Source organism: Pelophylax lessonae (assembly GCF_965119305.1).
Source record: "Pelophylax lessonae genome assembly, chromosome: 2".
NCBI lineage: Eukaryota > Metazoa > Chordata > Amphibia > Anura > Ranidae > Pelophylax > Pelophylax lessonae.
The window spans coordinates 582,498,105-582,521,549 of record NC_138769.1 but is presented as its reverse complement, the minus strand read 5'-3'; the positions used below and the strand labels follow the sequence as shown (position 1 = coordinate 582,521,549).

Sequence of the window (23,445 nt, the reverse complement as noted above, 5' to 3'; positions counted from 1 at the left end):
GCTACTCTGGTGGGGTGGTGAGTCTGGTGGAGTCCCTCCCCCTCTCTGCTGCAGGTTGTGGGGTTCTCTATTTGCTGGTGCCCCAGTGGTGTTACCGGTACGGTGGGGGTGTCCCATATCAGTGCTGGACGCTGTTTTTGTGGTGGGTTCCCCTTTTACTTTATGGAATGATTAAGCACACATTGTAGTGTGTGAAACGCGTCTACCTTGTCACTATTGTCACGTTGGGATGTTCAGCGAATAAACCTGGATTTTGACCTCATCTGGAGTGCAGCCGTTTCTTTTTCTTTGATTATCCATGGAGGCGAGCACCGGTGTGTGTCATCAGGCTTCCATACCACCTTGAGCAGTGAGTTCCTTTTCTTTGATTTTACTTTATGGAGTCTCGGAAGCATGCTTCCCCACCTGACCCCCTCTCGGGGGCAGCCGGTCCCTCGGGGTCCCAGCCATCCATTGACGCACTAACAGCGGTCCTGGAGTCCTTTGTTTCCTGGGTGGAGGTGGCACTTGGGCGGCGGGCTAGCAAAAGGCGTCCCCATCCTCATCTGTCTCCTCAGATCCTAAATCTGACTTTGCCACCACGGACGTGGCCCACCCTGCGGGGTTTGTAGCCACGCTCCCTGATTGAGAAGATAGTGATGATGATTCCTCCACACCTGTAGCTGCACACGGGAAGGCGCTAGTTGATGCACTAATTACATCTGTGCAGGAGACTTTAAAAACGGAGGATACAGTTTAGACTGTGGCGGAGGTGCCTGTTACCTTTGGCATCCACAAGCTGTCTCGCACAGCAAAAGTGTTTCCTTACCCCTTCTATTTTCACAGGTTTGTCTATAAAGATTTGGAGCGTCCAAAACGCCTCTTTGTAGTTCCTTTATGCTTTGCTGTGAGGTACCCCTATGAAGAGTCACTCAAAAAGTGGACTGTTCCACCAGTGGTGGACCCCCCTGTCTCCAGGTTGAACAAGGCAACCATGATTCAGGTAGAGGAATCTCCGGCTTTTAAAGATCCAGCTGACAGGAAGCCGGAGACTGTGGACCAAAATATGTTCACTGTTGCTGGTTCGGCGCCGAGGCCAGTCCTGGACATTGCCCTGGTGTCACAAACACGGAGTAGGCTAAACGTATGCGCCGTGACCCGGAGGGTGAGCAGATTCCCCTGCTTTTGCGGAGTTAGCTGGCCAGTTGTCCAGGGGCTGCAGTTTGTTGGTAATGGATCTTTGGATGCGGCTCCCCTGAAGCCACCACACTCCATTTGGGCATCTGCCCTTCCCCCTGCTTTCTCCGTTTTTAGGCTCGGATCCGGGCACATGCGGCTGAGAGCCAACAAAAATTTAGGCCGTGGCTTGCGGCCTACTAGGCCATGCTGCCCAGCCGGGCGCTTCCTTTGGGAGGGGCTGCGCTGTGGGGGTGGTTTAATTTTTGTTGGCAGCTGCCTTTTCTAGCGCTGGAGGACCATCAGGGTACCCTTAAGGGGCCATTTTTTTTTTTTTTTTTTTTTTTTTGTGGCCTCTTTTGCAGGCTTCTATGGAGGGGCTTGGAGGGCGAGCACACCCCATCCCTTTTTTTTTTTTTTTTTTTTGTGTGGGGTCCAGTAGGAGGTGGTTCATTCGTGGGCCCCTGGTCTGTGTCACCTCAGTCGGCAGGCCTTCCCTGATTATGCCTTCCGGGTGAGCTGGCGCTTATACATGAGATTAGTATATAGCAGCCCTCAAATTTTCCACTTGCCTGCTCGTATTTTGCGAGTGGAAAATTATGTAGGGCGAGCGTGGGGCTGCTCCGGGGAAGAGAGCAAGAGGAAAGCTGACCGATGATGGCGTAGCGCGGATCATCCCACTGTAACAGCTTTCATTATAATTGCCGGGCGCTCGCCGACACACCCAGTCCCGCCTCCTAGCCCAGCTTCTTTGATAAACAGAACACCTGGCCAACCAGGACGTGTGACGTCCATCAAAGAAGCCGGGCTAGGAGGCGGGACTGTGTGTGTCAGCAAGCGCCCGGCAATTACAATTAAAGCTGTTAACAGTGGGATGATCCACGCTCTGTCATCCGGCCAGCAGTGGCATACCAATGGGGGGTGCGGGGGGTTGTCAAGCCGGTACTCACGCCGATCATCTCCTCTCGGTCATCAGCTGCTCCCTCGGTCTGTGCTGCTCGCGGGGGCTGGAAGAAGGTGAGTGCCCCAGGATTGAGCAGCCTCCCTGTGTGGGTGGGGCGGATGCATATAGAGGAATTGATCTTTCTATATTCCTCCTGCAGCCGCTGGATGCTTGATTCTCCTCTCTGCAGGCATTCAAAAGGTTGTAGGAGGAATATGGAAGGATTAATTCCTCTATATGCAGCCGCCCCCATATTCCTCCTATCCAACTCCTTTTTTTTTTTTTCTTTTGCTGTCTCCCCAGTGCTGTACAGCCCCCCCCCCCCTCCAGACCCTTAGTGCTCTTCAGCCCCCCCCCCCCCCAGTGCTCTTCAGCCCCCCCCCCCCAGTGCTCTTCAGCCCTCCCTCTCTAGCCCCCCAGTGCTCTTCAGCCTCCCCCTCCAGCCCCTTAGTGCTCTTCAGCCCACCCCCCTCTCCAGTGCTCTTCAGCCCCCCCTCTCAAGCCCCACAGTGCTCTTCAGCTTCCCCCTCCAGCCCCTTAGTGCTCTTCAGCCCCCTCCAATTCACTTCAGCCTCCCCCTCCAGCCCCTTAGTGCTCTTCAGCCTCCCCCTCCAGCCCCTTAGTGCTCTTTAGCCCCTTCCAGCCCCCCAGTGCTCTTCAGCCTCCCCCTCCAGCCCCTTAGTGCTCTTCAGCCCGCCCCAGTGCTCTTCAGCCTCCCCCTCCAGCCCCTTAGTGCTCCTCAGCCCCCCTCCCCCCTCTCCAGCTCTCCCAAGCTCTTCAGCCCCCTCCCAGTGCTCTTCAGCCCCCCCCCCTCCAGCCCCTTAGTGCTCTTCAGCACCCCGCCCTCCAGACCCTTAGTGCGCTTCAGCCCCCCGCCCTCCAGACCCTTAGTGCTCTTCAGCCTCCCCCTCCAGCCCCTTAGTGCTCTTCAGCCCGCCCCAGTGCTCTTCAGCCTCCCCCTCCAGCCCCTTAGTGCTCCTCAGCCCCCCTCCCCCCTCTCCAGCTCTCCCAAGCTCTTCAGCCCCCTCCCAGTGCTCTTCAGCCCCCTCCCAGTGCTCTTCAGCCCCCCCCCCCTCCAGCCCCTTAGTGCTCTTCAGCCCCCCCCCCCCTCCAGCCCCTTAGTGCTCTTCAGCCCCCCCCCCCCTCCAGCCCCTTAGTGCTCTTCAGCCCCCCGCCCTCCAGACCCTTAGTGCGCTTCAGCCCCCCGCCCTCCAGACCCTTAGTGCGCTTCAGCCCCCCGCCCTCCAGACCCTTAGTGCGCTTCAGCCCCCCGCCCTCCAGACCCTTAGTGCTCTTCAGCCCCCCGCCCTCCAGACCCTTAGTGCTCTTCAGCCCCCCGCCCTCCAGACCCTTAGTGCTCTTCAGCCCCCCGCCCTCCAGACCCTTAGTGCTCTTCAGCCCCCCGCCCTCCAGACCCTTAGTGCTCTTCAGCCCCCCGCCCTCCAGACCCTTAGTGCTCTTCAGCCCCCCGCCCTCCAGACCCTTAGTGCTCTTCAGCCCCCCGCCCTCCAGACCCTTAGTGCTCTTCAGCCCCCCGCCCTCCAGACCCTTAGTGCTCTTCAGCCCCCCGCCCTCCAGACCCTTAGTGCTCTTCAGCCCCCCGCCCTCCAGACCCTTAGTGCTCTTCAGCCCCCCGCCCTCCAGACCCTTAGTGCTCTTCAGCCCCCCGCCCTCCAGACCCTTAGTGCTCTTCAGCCCCCCGCCCTCCAGACCCTTAGTGCTCTTCAGCCCCCCGCCCTCCAGACCCTTAGTGCTCTTCAGCCCCCCGCCCTCCAGACCCTTGATGGGCACTGAAAAAGTTATTAAAATATTTAGTTTTGTAACTTCTGCATTAATGCAAAAACATTTAACAGTGTAATTTTGAGATGATTTATGAGGGCATGTTTAGGGCCGCAATTAGGGGCGGGTCAGATTAGGAAGTTGGGTGGGGCAACTGGTGGCGAGTAACCCTTAAGGCCTTGCTAGTAGCTCAGGACTTTAAAATTGAGCCATGGTATAAAGCGCCCCCGCTCTCATCTCATCAGATTCTAGGTCTTGCCCTGTTGCCGTGAAGGTGGGCCACCCTACTGGGTTGTAGCCATGCTCCCTGTTCTGTCAGATGGTGAGGATGCTTCCTCCATTACGTTGGCTGCACACGAGAAGGTGCAGGTTCATGCACTGATTACGTCTATGCGGGAATCTTTTGAGGGGGGAGGATGAAGCTGAAGCTGCTTCGGAGGGGAACTTTCGTTTGATGCCCTCAAGCCATCTTGTGCGGCACAGTGTTCCTTTCTCTGTCCTGTTCTTGACAGTCTTTGTCTATAAAAATTAGGAGTACCAAAAATGCACCTTTCCTACTTGCCTTGCTGTAGGTACCCGTTTGAAGAGTCACCTCAGGAGTGGTGTGTTTGGCTAAAACGCTGGTTTTTGCACCAGGCTTCTAAGAAGGCCTTATCTGATCTCCCCTTTGTAGGGAATCGCCTGTTTGGAGCTTCCCTTGATGACATCATTATGGGTCTCGCGGGCGGGGGAGAAGAGTTTCTCCGCAGGCTACCAAGGGCAAGGAGCCCCCTCATAGACGTGGGCCTTTTCAACTCTGCTCATAAGAGGCTTTTTTTTTTTTGTCCAGGTTTTTAGGACAAGGGATTAAAGCCCTTCAGGGCCTCCTCTGGAGGTTCTTAGAGGACCTGGTCTGGCAAGCCACGAGTGGGCTCTTCCAGACCTGCAGAAAAGGCTTTCTCTGCATGAAGGGGCGCCCTCACCCGTATCTGTGGTGAGACGTCTTTGCTGATTTCAGGATCCATGGACCTCCCTGGTACAGGACAAATGGGTCCACGAGGGCATCACGGTCCGGCTTCAAGATGGAATTTTGTTCTTGCCCTCCGGGGTCTCTTTGGGGCACTGCAAGCTTTGCTAAGTCAAGGGTGATTGTCCCGGTTACGACTTTGGAACCTTTTCACAGGTTTTACTCAAACCTGTTTACAGTTCTGAGGAAAGAAGGAATGCTTTGTGCGAGTACAGAAGTTTCAAATGGAGTCCAATCGCACGGTAGTGACATCCCAACAGCAGGGGGAATTTTTCGCTTCTATTGACATCAAGGATGCCTACCTTCACATTACAATATAGTGCCAATCACCAGCGCTTTCTCCACTTTGCCTTGGGCGAGGAGCATTATCAGTTTGTGGCATTGCCCTTTGGTCTCACCCCCGCTCCTCGGGTCTTCACGAAAGTGTTGGCCCCGGTTTTAGCAATGTTGCGTCGGCAGGGGATTGCGGTACTGGGGTACCTGGACAATCTTCTGTGAGCAGAGTCTCCGATTGTTCTGATGGACAACTTGGAGATAACTCTGCGAACTCTGAGGGAGTTCGGTTGGTTTCTGAACCTTCAGAAGTCTGCTTTGGTTCTGTCCACAAAACTGGACTATCTGGATCTGACTCTGGACTCTGCCTCAGCCAGAGTGTTTTCTCCTCTGGAAAAACTCCAGAAATTGCAGGAGGCAACTTTAGCTTTTGTTGTCCAGCAGACGGTCATCCCTCCGGGCTTGCATGTGGGTGCTGGGCCGGATAGTGCCTACTTTCGAGGCGGTTCCGTTTGCACAGTTCCACACAAGTTCTCTGCAAAAAGCGATTTTGGTGAAATTGGACAAGAATCCAGTCTCTAGACAATCTGATCCTTTTCAGCTGGGGTACGAGAGGGTCCCTGATTTGGTGGCTTTGTTCTCCGGCACTTCGACAGGGAAAATCCTTTCTCCCTCTGTACTGGATAGTTGTCAACACGGATGCCAGCCTGTCTGGGTGGGGAGGTGGCCTCGGCACAGATTGTGCTCAGGGGGTCTGGACTCTGGAAGAGTCCAGACTGCCGATCAATGTCTGAACAATCAGACTATCTGGTTCATTGGACAATTGTCTTAAGGGGTGTCTGGTATAAATTCAGTTGGACAATGCCACGGCCGTGGCCTATAATCGCCAAGAGGGGAAAAGAAGTGCCCCGGCGGCTCAGGAATTATCCGGAATTCTAAAGTGAGCAGAACGATTCTTTCTAGCCCTCTCTGCCGTACACATTCCAGGGATGGAATATTGGCAAGCGGATTTCCTCAGTCGACAGGCGGTGGACCAGGGGGAATGGTCACTTCATTCGGACGGGTTTCATCAGTTGTGTCTCCGGTGGGGTACTCCCGAGGTGGACCTGTTGGCATCTTGTCTCAACAAAGGTACAAAGGTTGTGACGCAGTCTCGGGGGTCCTCTAGCGACGCCACAGATGCATTAGTGGCTCCTTGAGTCAGTATCATCTGATTTATGCCTTTCCCCCTCTCTAACTTATGGCAAGACTCCAGCGCAGGATTGAGGCAGGAGGGATTGCGGTCATTTTAGTGGCTCCAAACTTGGCTTCGTCGGTCTTGGTACGCTAATCTGGTACGACTGTTCGCCAATCCTCCTTGGAGACTTTCTCGGGGAAGATCTGCTGTCCCAAGGGCCAATCTTCTACCCTGCTTTACAGTCGGTGGCTTTAATGGCTTGGCTGTTGAAAGCCAGATGCAGAAGGATAGAAGATTGTCTGAATCTGTGATTCCTACGCTTTTAACCACTTAAGCCTCGGAAGATTTTACCCCCTACCTGACCAGGGCCTATTTTGCGATTCGGCACTGCGTGACTTTAACGGACAATTGCGCGGTCGTACGACGCTGTACCTAAACTAATTTGACGTCCTTTTTTCCCCACAAACGGCTTTCTTTTGGTGGTATTTGATCACCTGATCATTTTTTTGATCATGCGCTATAAACAAAAAAAGAGCGACAATTTTGCAAAAATAACAATATTTTTCACATTTTTTTATATAAAATTCCCAAAAAATGTAAAAATCTAAATTTTAGGCCGATTTGTTTTAGGCTACCTATGTTTGTTAAAAAAATCGCAAAAAGCGTATTTTGATTGGTTTGCGCAAAACTTATTGCGTTTACTAAGGGAAAGATTTTTGTCATTTTTGTTTTTTTTTTAACGATTAATGGCGGCGATCTGCGAGTTTTTTTGCGGGGCTGCGACATTGCGGCGGACAGATCGGACCCTTGACTGACATTTTTGACACTTTTATGGTTACCAGTGACATTACTACAGTAATCAGTGCTATACATATGCACTGTTACTGTAAAAATGACACTGGCAGGGAAAGAGTTAACTTTATTTGAGAGGGAGGGGTTAAGTGTGTCCCTAGGGGCATGATTCTTACTGTGATTGGATGTGGCTACTGGTGTATGAACAGAGATCTTACACCAGTAGTCCTACATAGTAGGACTTACATAGTCCTACATAGTAGAACCGTGTGATCTCCATTCTTACACAGGGGAGAATGACAGGCGGCTGTACTTACATTAGCCGCCTGCCTTTCTCCCGCTCTAACGGACGATCGTGAGTGCCCGACGGACATCGGGTCCGCCGGGCACACGTGCTTGGGGGGGGGGGTCCGTGAGCAAGCGGGAGCGCGCCTCCAGCGGCGCGCGCTCGCTCCCCAGAGCCTCACAGGCTAGCGACATAGACCTACGTCGCTTTGCCTGTGAGGGGCTGACTGCCGACGTAAATCATCGTTAGGCAGTCGGCAAGTGGTTAAAGGCTAGAAAATCTGCCTCTAGGTAGAGCTACCTTTGTATTTGGAAGACGTACATTGCGTGGTGTGAGTCTTTTTGGGTTCACCCTCGCACCGTTTCGATGGCTCAGAGCTTGGCTTTCCTCCAACAGGGGGTTGTTTCGCACCTCGCCTTGAGTACCATCAAGGGCCAGGTTTCTGCCTTGGTGGTTTTCTTTCAACGTCCATTGGCCACACATTCTTTGGGGCGTACTTTATCAAGGGAGTTCGACACTTGGCTCCTCCAGTGCATTTTCCATTGCCGCCGTGGGACCTCAATTTGGTGCTGTCAGTTTTCCATAAACCTCCCTTTGAAAATATTTGGGAGACTCCCTTGCTTACGATGTTCCAGAAGGTGGCTAGTACTTCTGCAAGCAGGTTGTCAGAGCTGGCAGCGTTGTCTTGTCATTCACCTTACCTGGTGTTTCACAGAGATAAGGTGGTTCTTCGTCCCCGTCTGTCGTTCCTTCCAAGGTCGTTTCTGATTTCCGTTTGAATGAAGATATTGTGTTGCCTTCCCGATGTCCCAGGCCTAAATATACTAAATAATAGTAAATTGCCTTTCATACCCTGGATGTTGTTCGGGCAATCAGGGTGTACCTGGCAGCTACAGCATCTTTTAGGAAGTCACTCACAGATGTACCTCGGAAAGGGTGTAACACTGCTTTGGGACGTCCCAATGGTTAAGAAGAATCAGAAGCTGTGTCCGTCAATGAACGAAAGAGAAAATGGAATTTTTGACGTACCATAAAATCCATTTCTCTGATGTTCATTGACTGACACAGCACCCACCCCTCTGTGGAGTTGCCTTTCTGCTGACACTGCTTGAAACAAAACTGAGTGCCTATAGCTTGAGAGTGGGAATATACCCCCCCGGGACTGCCCATAGGCATAGTCAAGCATTTTCCTGCCTAGTGTCCTACTTCTGTAGGGGCAGTATAACCCAATGGCTAAGTATCAAAAGCTGTGTCCTTTTGTTTTCAGGGTTCCACTGATGAGGGTTAAAAACCTTTTCAAGGGGGCGTGGCCAGGAGCGGCATGTGAGAGGACGCATCCGTGCTTTGATCCTTTCCCCGGTCTCCATCCATACTTGCCGGGTCACCACAGATCCCCTGTACCATCGGGTACACGCCGGATTTCTTCTCTCCTTGCTTCCTGGCGATTCTCCGCCGCAAAACTCGGGAGGAATCCGGGATGTCTGGGCCCCAAGATGGCGCCGCACACGGGCTGCCGCAGCGGACGAGAGGCTCTGAGAAGCCCGCTGCATCCAGTAAGTCCACCAAGCCCCCTAAGAATCCACCGAAAGAGCCGCAGCGCGATATGCGCTATTATGCCCAAAAGTCCCCTGGCTCTGTGGGGAAGGGGAAACACCCGGACGCTAGTGTTGGCTCGAGTGATCCTGGAGTGGAGGACTGTGCGGAGGATGTGGGGCGACGGGGACGAGGAGGCACAGCCTACTCTTGCTGACATACTGCGGGCCATTAACAGGTGCAATGCGAATGTGGATCACCTCAAGAAACAGTTTGGGGGTCTGACGGAGGCTGTGTCCCTTCTTAGGCAGGACCTCCAGAAGGTCCGGGAGCGCACTACTGCCGTGGAGGGGAGGGTTAGTGACCTGAAAGACCAACTGCCCCCCCTGACCAGGGAGTCCCGCCACACCGCTGGTATGACCAGGGCCCTGGAGCAGAGGGCTGAGGATGTGGAAAACAGTCTCCGGCATAATAATGTACATATTGTGGGTCTGCCTGAAAAGGTGGAGGGGAGAGAGACCCAACGGACTTTGTGGACTCTTGGCTTAAGGACACCTTTGGTGGGGCTGCCTTCTCCCCTCTCTATGCTGTGGAGAGGGCCCACAGGGTTCTTCCTCGCCCCCTGCAACCGGGTCGCCCGCCAAGGACCATGCTGGCCCGCCTACTTAATTACCGGGACAAGGAGACCATCCTGAGGTTGGCGAGAGAGCGTCGGGACATACAGTATAACGGTGTGCGGGTCTCGTTCTACCCGGATTTTTCTGCTGAGGTGCAGAGGAGCAGGGCGGTATTCTTCGCGGTCAAGCAGCGTCTGCAGAAATTGCAAGCCTCCTATGCCATGCTATACCCAGCGAAGCTTTGTATTATTGCTGGGGGCCAACACCATTTTTTTGAGGATCCGTCGGAAGCTTCTTCTTGGATTGACCATAACGAACATATCCTTCGTCCACACCAGCCGCCTCCGAATGATGGTGATGCCTGAGGTTCTTTATCCTGTGTCCTTCTGGGGTGGTGACCCCTTGTGTAATTTCCCCCCCCCCCTTGCTTTTTTTTAAAAAAAAACTTTTTTCCCCTTCTTTTCTCCTGTTCTTCATGTGATACAACCCTGGAGATCGTTTGGGACACAAGCTTTTCTTCATTGCTTTGGAGCTGTAAGGATCTGTCCATTCCACAGAACTTTGGTTCCCCTACGTGCTTGTGACTCATTCCCCCTTTTTGGTTTTTTTTTTCCTTTTGAAGGTACTCATTTTCCTCGCCACTGTTGATGGGACCTGTTGTCCTCAGCGTGGGAGGGGAAGGTGAACTGGGGTTCTCCCCAGGGACGATGTATATGACTGGGGGCCCTGACAGTAGGAGACTGTGTGTTTGTTTGGGGCACCCTCGGCCCGGAGTTCTGTTTCCTATACTGTTTGTTTTTTGTTAGAAGGTCCTGTTGGCCTCCTTGAGTTGGAGTCCGGAATGTGCTTTCTTTGTGTATAGCTAGCGGTAGCTGTATTTACTGTCCCCTGCCCCACCCTATGTGGTTTCCGCCAGCCGGGGGCCCCTGACTTCCCCGGGGTTCTGCTGTACTGCCACCCACCATGAATACAGTCCCGATTATTTCCTGGAATGTTAGGGGACTGCGGGACCCACTTAAGAGGTCTATGGTCTCTGCGGCCCTGCGCAGGCATTTTCCAGCTATATATTCGTTGCAGGAGACCCACTTAGATGCTGATTCACGATCCTGGCTGCATTATGCCTGGGCGGGCTGGGAATACCACTCTACGCACACTTCGTACTACCGTGGGGTGAGTGTGCTGGTCCATCGGTCTCTTGACTTTCAGAAACATAGCCTAGTTGACAGTGAGGGAAGGTTTGTGTTTATCTACTGTAAATTGTATACTGTACACTGTGTCCTGGCATTTATATATATATATATATATATATATATATATATACCTCCACCGTTTCACAGTGAGGTCCTTCAACGGCTGGTGTTATATCTTATGAGCCATCCGGAGGTCCCGGTCTATGTTATGGGGGATTTTAACTGTGTGTTTGATGCTCAGCTGGATCGACATTCTGCTGCATTGGGGAGTGGAGGCATGGGTCGATCGGCCTTGGCAAAGTTTGCTGAGGAACTGGGATGGACGGACCTCTGGCGGCTTCGTAATCCAGGTACCAGGGTCTTTTCATGCTTCTCTAAAACCCACACCTCTTTATCACGCATTGATCTGTGCCTCTACTCCTCCTCCGCTAATAGATATGTTGATAGTATTCACTATGCTCCCCGGGGTGTCTCGGATCATTCTCCTCTGGTGGTGTGCCTGGATGTGCGCCCATCTGCTACTTTGCAGAGGGCACCGTGGAATCTTAATGCTTTCTGGTTACACCTGTTTCCTTCCCATGATAAGCTTAGAGCTGCTATGCGGGAGTTCTGGCTGATGCACAATGTTGCCGAGGAGCGTGGTCTCCAGTGGGAGGCTTTCAAGGCCTATTTGCGGGGTTTGTTTATCAGGGAGGTTCAGGCCATCAAGAAGAACACAGCAGCTCAGGGGGTGCAGGCTGAGGGCTTGGTGGCTCAGTTGGAGGCCCGCTACATAGCGGACCCATCTGAGACTAACCGAGAGGGGTGGCTGGCTGCCCAGGAGGCCCTGGTACGTATCAATACCTCAGGTGCTGAGCGTAAGATTTTTCCAACGTCAGGCGTACTATGAGGAGGGGGAATCCACAGGTCGACTCTGGCCAGGATTGCCCACTCTCATCAGACGTCACCGCCCATTGGGGCACTCACAAGTAGTGAGGGCCGGGTCGTTAATACCCCGGATCAGGTCATGGAGGTGTTGCGGTCATTTTATGCTGCCTTATACCAATCCAGACAAGGACACTCTGGTGCAGAGCTTTCAGAATATGTGGGTGCCATTTCACTGCCGCCTTTGTTGGAGTCGGAGAGGGCCGCGCTTGAGGCTCCCATGACTCTGGAAGAACTCCAATGTGCATTGGTCTCCTTTCCCAACTGTAAGGCCCCGGGGGAGGATGGGATACCAATGGAGGTATATAAGGAGTATGCGGAGGAGACGTTGCTGCATCTTCTAGAGGTCTTTTTGGAGGCCAAACAGAATGAGGTTGCCACCCTCTATGTGCAGGGCCCATGTCCTCTTGTTGAAGTCGGGGAAGGACGGCCTGGACCCAGGGTCCTACCGTCCTATCTCCCTTTAAAAAAAAAAAAACCTTTCAAATCCTCCTCGGGAGGTTCCAAGCTTCCCTGGTCGTTAAAGCCAAGAACAGGATTCTCTAGACCCAGGAACAAGACTCCTCCAGCATGGTGCGCCCTCACCTATGCCATGGGTAGGGGGACGTCTTCGCTGGTTTCCGGACCCATGGACCTCCTTGTAAAAGAATACACAGTGATACTGTCCAGTTACAAGATGGTTTCGCTCTTGCCCTCCTGAAAAGTTCTTTTCTTCCAATGTGCTTCTGTCCCTGGACCGATTGCAAGCTCTCTTCAGGTAGGTGCAAGACCTGTTGCTTCAGGGTATTATTGTCCTGGTTCCAGTATCTGAGTAGTTTCAAGGGTTTTTATTTCGAACCTGTTCACCCTCCCAAAGAAGGAGGGCAAGGTACGTCTGATTCTGGACCACAAGACCCTGAACTGCTTTGTGCAGATGCAAAAATTCAGAATGGAGTCCATTCGCATGGTGGTGGCCTCCCTATATCAGGGGGACTTTCTTGATGAACATCAAGGATGCTTACCTGCACATTCCATTACCCTTTGGTCTCGCCTCCGTTCCTTGGGTCTTCACTAAAGTGTTGGCCCCGGTTCTGGCATTGCTATGTCAGCGGGGGATTGCGGTACTGGGCTACCTGGACAACCTCCTCTTGCAAGCGGAGTCCTCTGCTGCCTTGATAGACAACACAGAGATCACTATACAGACCCTGAAGAAGTTTGATTGGCTTCTAAATTACCAGAAGTTTGCTCTGATTTCATCCAGAAAATTTGATTATCTGGGTCTTACTCTGGATTCCGCTCTAGCCAGCGTGTTTGTCTCTGGACAAACTCCAGAAGTTGCATGCTGTGATTCATCTCCTGCTGTCCAGCACATGGTCCTCCCTCTGGACTTGCGTGCGGGTGCTGGGCCTGATGGTATCTACCTTCATGGCAGTCTTGTTTGCATAGTTGCATATGAGGTCCCTTCAAAGGGAGATCCTGGTGAAATTATTGCCTGAGGTCTCCGAACAATCTGATTTTAACTGAGCTCGGAGACCAGGGAGTCCCTGGTCTGGTGGCTTCGCTCTCCAGCCCTTCGGCAGGGTAAATCCTTTCTTCCCTTGTATTGGACTGTGGTCACCATGGATGCCAATCTGTCCTGGTGGGGAGGTGTCCTGGGACTTGGCTCCGCTCAGGGTTGTTGAACGCTGGAAGAGTCCAGACTACCAATCAATGTCTTGGAACTTCAGGCTGTGCCTGGATCTCTGGACAGATCTGCTCCAGGGGCTTCCAGTATGGATCCAGTCGGACCATGGTGGCTTATGTCAATCATCAGGGAGGAACAAAGAGTGCGTTGGCAGCCCTGAAGGTACCCGGCATCCTTGGATGGGCAGAACGCTTTGTTCCGGCCCTCCCTGCCGTGCACATCCCAGGTGTGCAAAGCTGGCAGGTGGACTAGTCAGACTCCTTCGGCAGGCATTGGACCAAGGGGAGTGGGCCCTTCAATCTACCTCTGGGAAGATCTACCATAGTACGTGGAAAGCGTACATTTCATTGTCAGTCGATCGGTGTTCACCCTTGTTCTTTTTTGGTGGCTCAGATTTTGACCTTCATTCAACGAGGTGTTGAGCAGAAGTTGGCCTTGAGTACCATCAAGGGCCAGGTGTCGGCCTTGGCGGTCTTCCTTCAGCGAGGTTTTGCAGGCTGCTGTTTAGAGGGTCTGTTCCCTCTTTGGGGGTGTATTGTTCACTTTTGGCTCCTGTTTGGCTATTGTGTTTAGCCTTTTTGTTGTCCCACCCCTCATATTTGGCACTTCTTGGGGATGCCCCTGTGGTTTTGCATAATAGAGAGCTGTGTCAATGAACAAAAGAGAAAATTGTATTTTTGACTTGGAGAGCTGTGGAGAACTGTGTCAGTCAATGAACTCAGAGAAATGGATTTTATGGTAAGTACAAAAAGCCTATATTTTTTATATTTTTTGGTAAAAAAAATGTTGCGCTGTATAAATAGCTGCCTAATATTTAATGCTTTAAAGTTGTGCACGCCCCTGCAATGGCGGGAAACTATGGTACATTATCCATAGAAGATGCTTTAGAAGCCGTTACAGGTTAGCAGCTTAGAGTTGAACATGAGGTCTAGCACTGGAAAAAATGCTCTTTGCTTTTCGCAGCGATACCTGACGTATGATTGCGGTTTACATATGCATGTGGGATCTATGTGCTCGTTTGCATTTGTGCATAAGCATGGAGAGATAGGGGCATTTTACATTTTTATAATTTATTTTTTATGATTTTAATTTTTATTTGCTTTGCTTTCAAGGAATAAACAACATGTCTTTTGATAGCATGGGCAGTGACCAGTTTTCTTTATAGAGAGTTCTGGGATCTATTTGTCAGATCTGTCCAAAGGTGTTAAAAGCATCTAATCAAGATTGGTTTGACCAGATGTTTGCCTAGCCGGTAACCGCTTGTAAACCAGAAGTGATGGAATTTCTCGTTGTTTCCAGCTTCATTTTTCAGAGGAGCGGAAGAAACAAATGTACCTTCCCTTCTGCACTCGAGTTACATCTAGGAGTCCTGGGTTGGAGGTGTCCCCTTCCATACCCTGTAAAAGTTTATTGGGCTGCTGTATAGCCGCTAAGGCCATTTTTACAGGAAAGCTCATCGCTGGCTTCAAATTTTCCAATCCTGGACCTCAAGGCACTGAACTGCTTTGTGCGGGTACAGAAGTTCAAAATGGAGTCCATTCATACGGTGGTGGCATCCCTTCATCTGGGGATTTCCTTTCCTCTATTGACATCAAGGACGCTTACCTACACATTCCAATATGTCTGTCACCAGCCCTTCCTCTGCTTTGCCACTGGAGAGACGCATTATCAGTTTGTGGCTTTACCCTTGCCTCTGCTCCTCAGGTCTTCACAAAGGTGTTGGCCCTGGTGTTAGCATTGTTACGTCAGCGGTGGATCGCAGTATTGGGCTACCAGGACGACCACCTTCTGCTGCTCTGGTGGACAACGTGGAAATCACTATACGAACTCTGAGGGAGTTTGGCTGGCTTCTGAATTATCAGAAGTCTGCTCTGGTTCCTTCCCCAAAGCTTGACTATATAGGTCTGGACTCTGCTCGAGCCAGAGTGTTCCTTCCTCTGGACAAACTCCAAAAACTGCATGCTGCAATTCCCCTTCTGCTGTCCAGCAGGTGGTATTTCCTCCAGACATGCATGTGAGTGCTGGGCCTGATGGTTTTTACCTTCGAGGCGCTCCCGTTTGCAAAGTTCCACATGAGGTCTCTGCAAAGGGAGATCTTGGCCAAATGGGATAAGTGTCCGAAGTCTCAGGACAATCCTATCTGCCTGAGCGGGGTTATAAAAGGGTCCCTGATCTGGTGGCTTCACTCTTGGAATTTGCCCTGTTGAAGAGCCATTCTCCCCTTGTATTAGACATTGGTCACCACGGATGCCAGACTGTCTGGGTGGGGAGGTGTCCTAGGTCAGAGCTCCACTCGGGTTGTCTGGACACTGCAAGAATCCAAACTACCAATGTCTTGGAACTCTGAGCGATCAAGCTGTGCCTGGATCACTGGATGGCTCTTCAGTGGTTTTCAGTGCGAATTCAATTGGACAACGCCATAGCCGTGGCTTATGTCAATCACCAGGGGGACACAAGAAGTGTATTGGCAGGTAGCAGGCATTCTACAGTTGGCAGAATGCTTTGTTTACGGCCCTCTCTGCCGTACACATTCCAGGGATGGAAAATTGGCAAGCGGATTATCTGTCGGCAGGTGTTTGACCAAGGGGAGTGGTCCCTTCATCCGGATGGGTTTCATCAGTTGTCTCTGGTGGGGCACCCCTGAGGTGGATCTGTTGGCGTCTCGGCTCAACAGAAAGGTGCAGAGGTTTGTGGCACGGTCACGGGATCATCTGGCAGATGCCACAGATGCACTGGTGGCCCACAGGGCCAGTATCATTTGATTTACTCCTTTCCCCCTCTCAAGCTTCTCCCAAGACTCTTGCGCAGGATCGATGCGGAAGGGATTCTGGTCATTTTAGTGGTTCCAGACTGGCCTCGCTGGTCTTGGTACGCTGACCTGGTGTGGCTTGTCGTTTGTCCCTTGGAGACTCTCAGGGAGGATCTGTTGTCCCAAGGGCCGGTCTTCCATCCTGCTTTAGTTGCTGGCTTTGACAGCTTGGGTGTTGAAAGCCAGGTGCTGAGGGATAGAGGTTTGTCTCAGTCTGTGATTCCAACGCTGTTGAAAGCTAGTAAGTCTACCTCTAGGAAGATCGACCATCGTACGTGGAAAACTTTTCGTGGTGTGAGTCTCTTGAGGTTCACCCTCACTCTTTCTCGGTGGCTCAGATTCTGACCTTCCTTCAACAGGGGTTGAGCAGAAATTTGCTTTGAGTACCATCAAGAGCCAGGTGTCGGCCTTGGCGGGCTTCTTTCAATTACTTTTGGCCACGCACTCCCTGGTGTGTACCTTTCTTCAGGGGGTTTGACACTTGGCTCCTCCAGTGCAGTCTCTGTTACCGCCTTAGGATCTCAACTCCTGGCTCTCAGTTCTCTAGAAACCTCCCTTTAAAAACCTTAGATTCCCCTGCTTATGCTGTCCCAGAAGGTTGCCTTTTTGGTGGCAATCACCTCTATGCACAGGGTGTCGGTATTGTCGGCGTTCTCTTATTGTTCACCTTACTTGGTGGTCCACAGAGATCGGGTGGTTCTTCGCCCCTGTCAGTCGTTCCTTTCAAAGATTGTCCCTGATTTCCATTTGAATGAAGACATTGTGTTGCCTTCCCTGTGTCCCAGGCTGAAACATCCTAGAGAAGTGCCATTGCATTCCCTGGATGTGGTTTGCGTAATCCGGGTGTACCTGGCAGCTACAGAGTCTTTTCGGAAGTCAGACTCACGATTTGTGCTCACAAATGTTCCTCGGAAAGGACTGTCCACTTCTTCTGCGATCATTTCCAGATGGATCAGACAGGTGGCGACTCAGGCCTATTCCATCAAGGGTCAGGTTCCTCCTTTTCCTGTCAAGGAGCACTCTACTCGGGCCCTCAGTGCTTCTTAGGCCTTCCGTCATCAGGCGTAGGTGGCTCAGGTTTGCTAAGCGGCCACTTGGTCGTCGGTGCACACTTTCACAAAATTCTATAAAGTGGATGCGTTGGCATCTGCGGATGCCTCCTTTTGGCTGCAAGGATTTGCAGGCTGCTGTTTAGAGGGCCTGTTCCCTCTTTGGGGATGTAAAGTTTTCTGGAGGGGTCCAGTTGTTTTTTGGTTACCTGGTTGGCTACTGTTGCGCCTGGGGAATTTTTTTGCTATTCCCACCCCTCATGTTTGTTTTACACTGCTTTGGGATGTCCTAATGGTTAAGAATATCAGAATCTGTGTCCGTCAATGAACGAAAGAGAAAATGTGATTTTTGACATAGCACCCACCCCTCTGTGGAGTTGGAATTCTTCTGACACTGCTGAGTACCCATAGCAGAGAGGGGGAGTATACCTCATGGGACTTCCCATAGGTGTAGTCAGTCTTTTTTTCTGCCTAGTGTCCTACTCCTGTAGAGGCCAGTGTAACCCAATGGTTATGAAGTTTAAGAGCTGTGTCCATTAATGAACATCAGAGAAATGGATTTTACGGTAAGTCAAAAATCCTATTTTTCTGCACCCCAGTTCCTATGTTTTTTGTGCTTTGTTGAGTTTCTTAGCCTTGTTTCCATGTTGGAGGTTTGGCTTTTTGGCAGCAATTCTTCAATAAAGATCACTTCTGGTCAAATTTCTTCAGGCAGTAGATCGGTGTACCTCGGTCCCACTGGTTTTGGTCAGTTCTGAGCTGATGTCATTGCTGGTCATCTTCAATGTTGAAAGGAAGCAAGCTTGATGGTTTTTATCTGCTGCATTGTTTCCTTGGTCGGCCACTGCGTCTGTGGTCCTCAGTGTTGCCCAATCAGTGGTGTCCTTAATGCTGAGAAATTCATGCATCATATCCTACCATCGGGGAGGAGTGTGATTGTCCCAAAATTTATTCTGCAGGACAACGACCTCAAACATACAGCCAGGGTCTTTAAGAACTTTCTTAAGCGTAAAGAACAACAGAGTCCTGGAAGTGACGGTTTGGCTCCCACAAAGCCCTGATCTCAACTTAATCGAGTCTGTCTGGAATTACATGAATAGACAGAAGGATTTGAGGCAGCCTACATCCACAGAAGATATGTGGTTAGTTCTCCAAGATATTTGGAACAACATACCTGCCAAGTTCCTTCAAAAACTGATTTTGATTTTTCTTCTGTTCACTCACTTTGCATTTTGTAAATTGATCAAACATTTATTTTTTTAAAGATTTTTGCACTACATGTTCTGTATAACGGCACAAGCCAGACTGAGGGCCATTATTTATGGTCAACTGTAAACGGATAACCTGTAAGGGCTTTTAAAATGTTGCCTATGGATAGTTTTGGGGTACCGAAGTTTATCTGTTTAACAGCCACGTGCAACTTTTTTGCTTCTCCAGGGCCTTTGCTTTCAGAAAATATTTTTTGGGGCTTTTAATTATCCCTCGGGCTTAAAATTTGCATTTTAACGTGCAAAAACAAAATATTTGCAATAATGGCTCTGGCAGTGAAAGGGTTAATGGTGTGCATTTTTTTGTAAATTGTAACATATGTCTTATATTTAATCTTTGATTTCTTTCAGCTGAAACAAGTGACAGTTACCATATTATCCTAAAATAAAGTTCCACTTGAAATCAAGATTGTTTTCTCATCACTGAAGACACAGATATCGTCTCTCCGAGCTCTGCAATAGGCTCCCAAGACTTGACTGTATTGGAGACAACTAAATCTCACGGTGTTGCAACATCACTGGCAAATTGTGCTACCCTCATTTTCTTCCATTAGGGAACGGTTAGGCTGACCTTGCTTGTGCAGACTGAACTCACATTTGTTCCGTGAAATGTTCTAGAGCAGTGGTGAGAAGAAACCATAACCGTTGTTGTCATGGCTTATTTATCAGTTATTCAGGTTTTGTCTGCACAAACAGTTCCAGATACCTTGAAATGAAGTGAACTTTGAAGTGCATCCCAGACAACGTAGCACATTCACTGGTCTCTTCTTTTTATACTATAGCAAAGAAGCATTTTTAGCTGTTCGTGCTGGCTGCTGGAAGAAAGGAATATGATATTCTTGAAACATATTGGTGTATGTTATTGGTCACCCCATCAAACTGTACTGTCTGACAGAGATGGTAAGGGGGTTAGTATTTTTTTATGTAGCATGTGTCTTTTTGTATGATGCTTTTTGTAACACCAGCCATTTTTCCTAGCTGTCCCTATTCTTCTCAAGCCCCTCCAGATTTTTACTTGCCTTTATACATATTTTTCTTTTATTTGCTTGCCACAGGGGTTATCAACCATTTTACTTGACTGCTGGACAGGTAAAGGTCCAGTTAATGATTTAAAGACTTGTTTCAGTGCTGTGTATCGGTGACCATAATGTTTTGTATTGTAAACTTGAGGCTGGCTCTTCCTGTATCTGATCAGATGTAAAAAGAGTCATCCTAGAGTAGAGAACAAGTAACGCCAAAATGGTTAAGCCAGTCCACCCAATAGGCCAGGCAGTTGTCAGAAAAAAAGCCTGTGATTTTAGAGGGCCCAGAGATTATTAGTATCAATTTGCAGATCCGGAAGTGTTACTTTTCAAGAGCACAGTCCCCACTTGTCAGATTGTGCCAAAACCATACCCGTTTGTCCTCATTTTGTTACTAATAAACTCAGGCAAGTTTAAACTGTGCAGTCTTCAACTTCTTGCTCTGTGTTGTATCATTATAAGTTCCTGTAAGCACCCTTTTGCATGCTGTGGAACTTTATTGATGTCTGGACGTAGATCTGGTGTGTAACATGGCCTGCATAAATCAGTCAAACTAATTAAATCTCATCAGCTATTAAACTGTATCCTATTTTAACTCACCCCTCTAACTTTTGTATTCTGACATCTTACTCTGATTCTTTTTTTTGTTTCTTTACTTTGATTCATTTTCTTTTTGTAACCTTGTTTTTGTCTAAATGGTTGCATTTTTTTTTCCAAGAGTTTTGCAAGGCGTTGCTATTCTGTATTTACAGAGTCACCCGTGGCATTCTTGTGGGACAGCAAATACCTCCAAAAATAAAAACACTGCTGCCATTTCAAGAATTTTGTGATCCAGCTCTGTTATGGAAGGTGTTCTTCCTATAAACATTGATATGTGTGAATGCTGGAAATGGATGAAAGTACATTTTGATGTGTTTTTAATTTCAAGCCATTCCTTGCTTTGAGTGACCTATGGAAGCCTTGTCCATAGTTGCTATTTTAAAATAAACCTGTCATGGAAGAAATGTGTGGGCCCTCCAATGCTGACTCTTTCTAAAAGTGTTAGCTGCCTGCACGCCATGCTAAAAATTCAGTGCTGGAGTCACTGGCCCGGAACAACTATAGACCTTAGATGTTCTAAGTTTCGCGACAAACAACTAGCCCTGTTGTCAATTAAAATTTTCCTTTCACCACAGGTATACTTGTTTTCAAGTGCAAGTTAGACCAGTGATGCTGATCTACTAAAGGGGTGGAGAATCTTCCCACAAACAGTTTTGTGAGTATTCACTTTCTGCCCATGTGAAACGCAAATTCCTGTTTACATATTTAACTTGTATGTAATCAGATAATTTGTCACGATTCTTCACTCCTTTAGTAAACCATCCTTGATATCTGATTGTTGACAGCAGGCAATATAGCAGCATTTCCCTTTCCGACATGTTTTTTTTTTTTCAGCATTTGCCCCAAAAGGCAGGGTATCTGAGAATGAGTCATAACTCATTAAAATGAAACAAAACCAGAGAGGAATTGATATTTTGAAGCCGTAATGGACCGTTTTTTTTTTTTTTTTTTTTTTTTTTTTAATTCAAGGTTACTCACAAAGGTTTAAGTACCTAGTCAGATGACAGCATGCATTTTTTAAAGTTGAACTCCAGGAAAATGACTAAATACACAGCTCTGTCCCATAGCGCAACCCTCTCTAATTGTAGGTGTGTGTTGGGAGCAGTCATCCTGATTTCTTGATCTATCTATGCTGCAGTTTCACTTTCACTTAGAGGTCCAAACCTGGACTGGACAGTGAAAAGAGCAGCAGCACACTAATGTGCTCATTTTTCCTGCCCTCATGGTTCCTTGGACTGCATGCAGCATTCCTGAATGGCTTCTGATTTCTAAATTTCCCTCCTCTCTCTAAGCTCTGCTCTACAGGCAACTTCAAGAGGCTGACATCAAGTCTAATTCCGGTAATTATGCTGCTTGCATTTAAAAATAGATTTAATGTGCTAATGATTACAGAGCACTGTTTTTATGGTCTGTCTATCCACCTGGAGTTCAGCTTTAACGTACACAAGAGAAATACCATATAGAATGTGATTGACAGAGGTATTGTGTGCACTTTCCCCTTGTGTTTGGAGCTTGGTATTTAAAACTAACTCATCCAAGCAAACTTAAAAAACAATGGAATATTTTTTGGTGAAAATGTTTGTGGTCTACTCTATGCATTCAGGGTTTCAGGTATCCCATGGTATGGAGGAAGTAACAAATTATTTTATGTTTTTATTTGCATTCACACACATTTTCTGGAAAAAGTAGCATACAAATCCTTTACAAAAATAAAAGCCTTAATATAAAATTGTCTGAAATAAAATGTTTTTAATTAAATGTATCTACTTGTGTTTGGTAAATTTTGCTTAAGTCTGTGATTACTGTTAACTTCTCAAACTGTATGTGCTTTTGTTTAGCTGTCAATCATTTTTGTTCCTTTTAAGAAAAATATGGTACAATTTATAGTAATTGCTCTTTATAGATGAACGCCTTTAAGAAGGGGGGAGGGAGAGTGAGCGTATTGTCTGATTTGCTGCTCCTAATCTATCATTTTGCCTTAGATCTCATACTGCATACCTACAATTGTGAGGGTGTAACTATAGGCGATTACCAGGAAGTACTGTATTTCTCTATCGCTCATTGACAGATGCAACTCCATATTATTCTTAACCATTGGGTTATGCTGCCCCCTGCAGGAGTAGGACACTAGGCAGGAAAAATCTTTACCACACCTATGGGGGGGGGGGGGGGAGTCCCGGGAGTCCCTGGGGGTATACACTCACTCTGCTATAGGCATTTTTTTTTCTGCCTAGTCTGGAGTAAGGACCTACTTCCCTGCTGGGATTTCAGTCCTAGAATGTTGTTTTTTTTTTTTTTTTTTAAATGTAAAAAAGGAACCTTTTTGTCTAAATTTTATTTTTTAGCTCGATATGTTCCTGTAAGAACTACAATCAACAGCCGGACTGGGTGTCGGACTGGATATTCTAGATCTTCTTGGCCACCCTGTCTGGCCAGCGAGCGTGTGCAGGTTGCAGCTCCGCGCTAGGCCTCGCCACGGCATAGCACCACTGGATGGGGGCTGGCCCATGAGTGAAACACCTTGCCGGGACGCACACGACCTGCTTAGGCTTGAGTCTCATCGTATCCTTTGGCCGTCAGCACCCCCACCCCGGGTGGAGAGGTGGTCTGTCTGGAGTGGCGCCCCCCCCGAATATAGTTGGTATGGTGAGTAGTGTGTCCCCCCCCCCCATATCTCTTGCAGTCTCAGGTGGATGTGGACTTCTCTCTGGGACGATCAAACCCTCGTGTTACCCCCCCAAGGGACCATCGACCATCCAAGGCTCCCCCCGTTGGTGGGGGGGGGTTATCCTGGTGGTGGTCCCTGACAGGGCCCCCCCCCATGCTTGATTGATTGCTGAACCCCTCAAGGGATCCTGTAGACCTCATGGCGTGCCGAGGATGCCACCATTTTCTTGTAGATCAGCTGTACAAGGCTCGGCAGCCATTTTTTAGTAGTTTCCCATTGAATGCATTAGGCGGCGATTTTCTCGGAGTACGAAAATACTGTACAGCAGTGAGTGGCAAGGCTTTGCCTCTGGTTCTGACCCAGGTGCTTCCTCTTCCTGTGAGGATCGTTTTCTGTACACTTCAGCCCGGCCCTGCTCTCCCTAATATCGGGCAGTGTTAAATCAATTGGGGTCCCTGTAGGTCGCTCCCTCACTCTGCTATATTGCAACTTAGTGTGCTGGGACAGCGATGAGGGGCCGTGTTTTGCTTTATGCCTTGTACACACATCGATTATTGGCCGGGAATTTTCGGCCAACGTCCGTTCGGCCGATTTTCGGCTTGTTAGTATGATGCTTTCGACAACTGACTCCGACTTTTCGGCCGAATAAAATCTGGTGTGCAGGCTATAAAATTTTTGTTGGCCGTCAACA

General features: G+C 49.3%; 1 protein-coding gene across 4 annotated transcripts in view; it reads left to right on the top strand.

Annotated features, from left to right (window-relative positions):
• TFCP2 (transcription factor CP2) overlaps positions 1-20,000 on the top strand; it is a 284,340-nt gene extending 264,340 nt beyond the window's left edge. For all 4 annotated transcript variants that reach the window (XM_082246598.1, XM_082246597.1, XM_082246600.1 and 1 more), the window contains one exon: positions 18,816-20,000. In XM_082246598.1, coding sequence (XP_082102724.1) covers positions 18,816-18,853 — 38 coding nt within the window. In that variant the 3' untranslated portion in view covers positions 18,854-20,000. The remainder of the gene's footprint in view (positions 1-18,815) is intronic.
• The last annotated feature ends 3,445 nt before the right edge of the window (positions 20,001-23,445 follow it).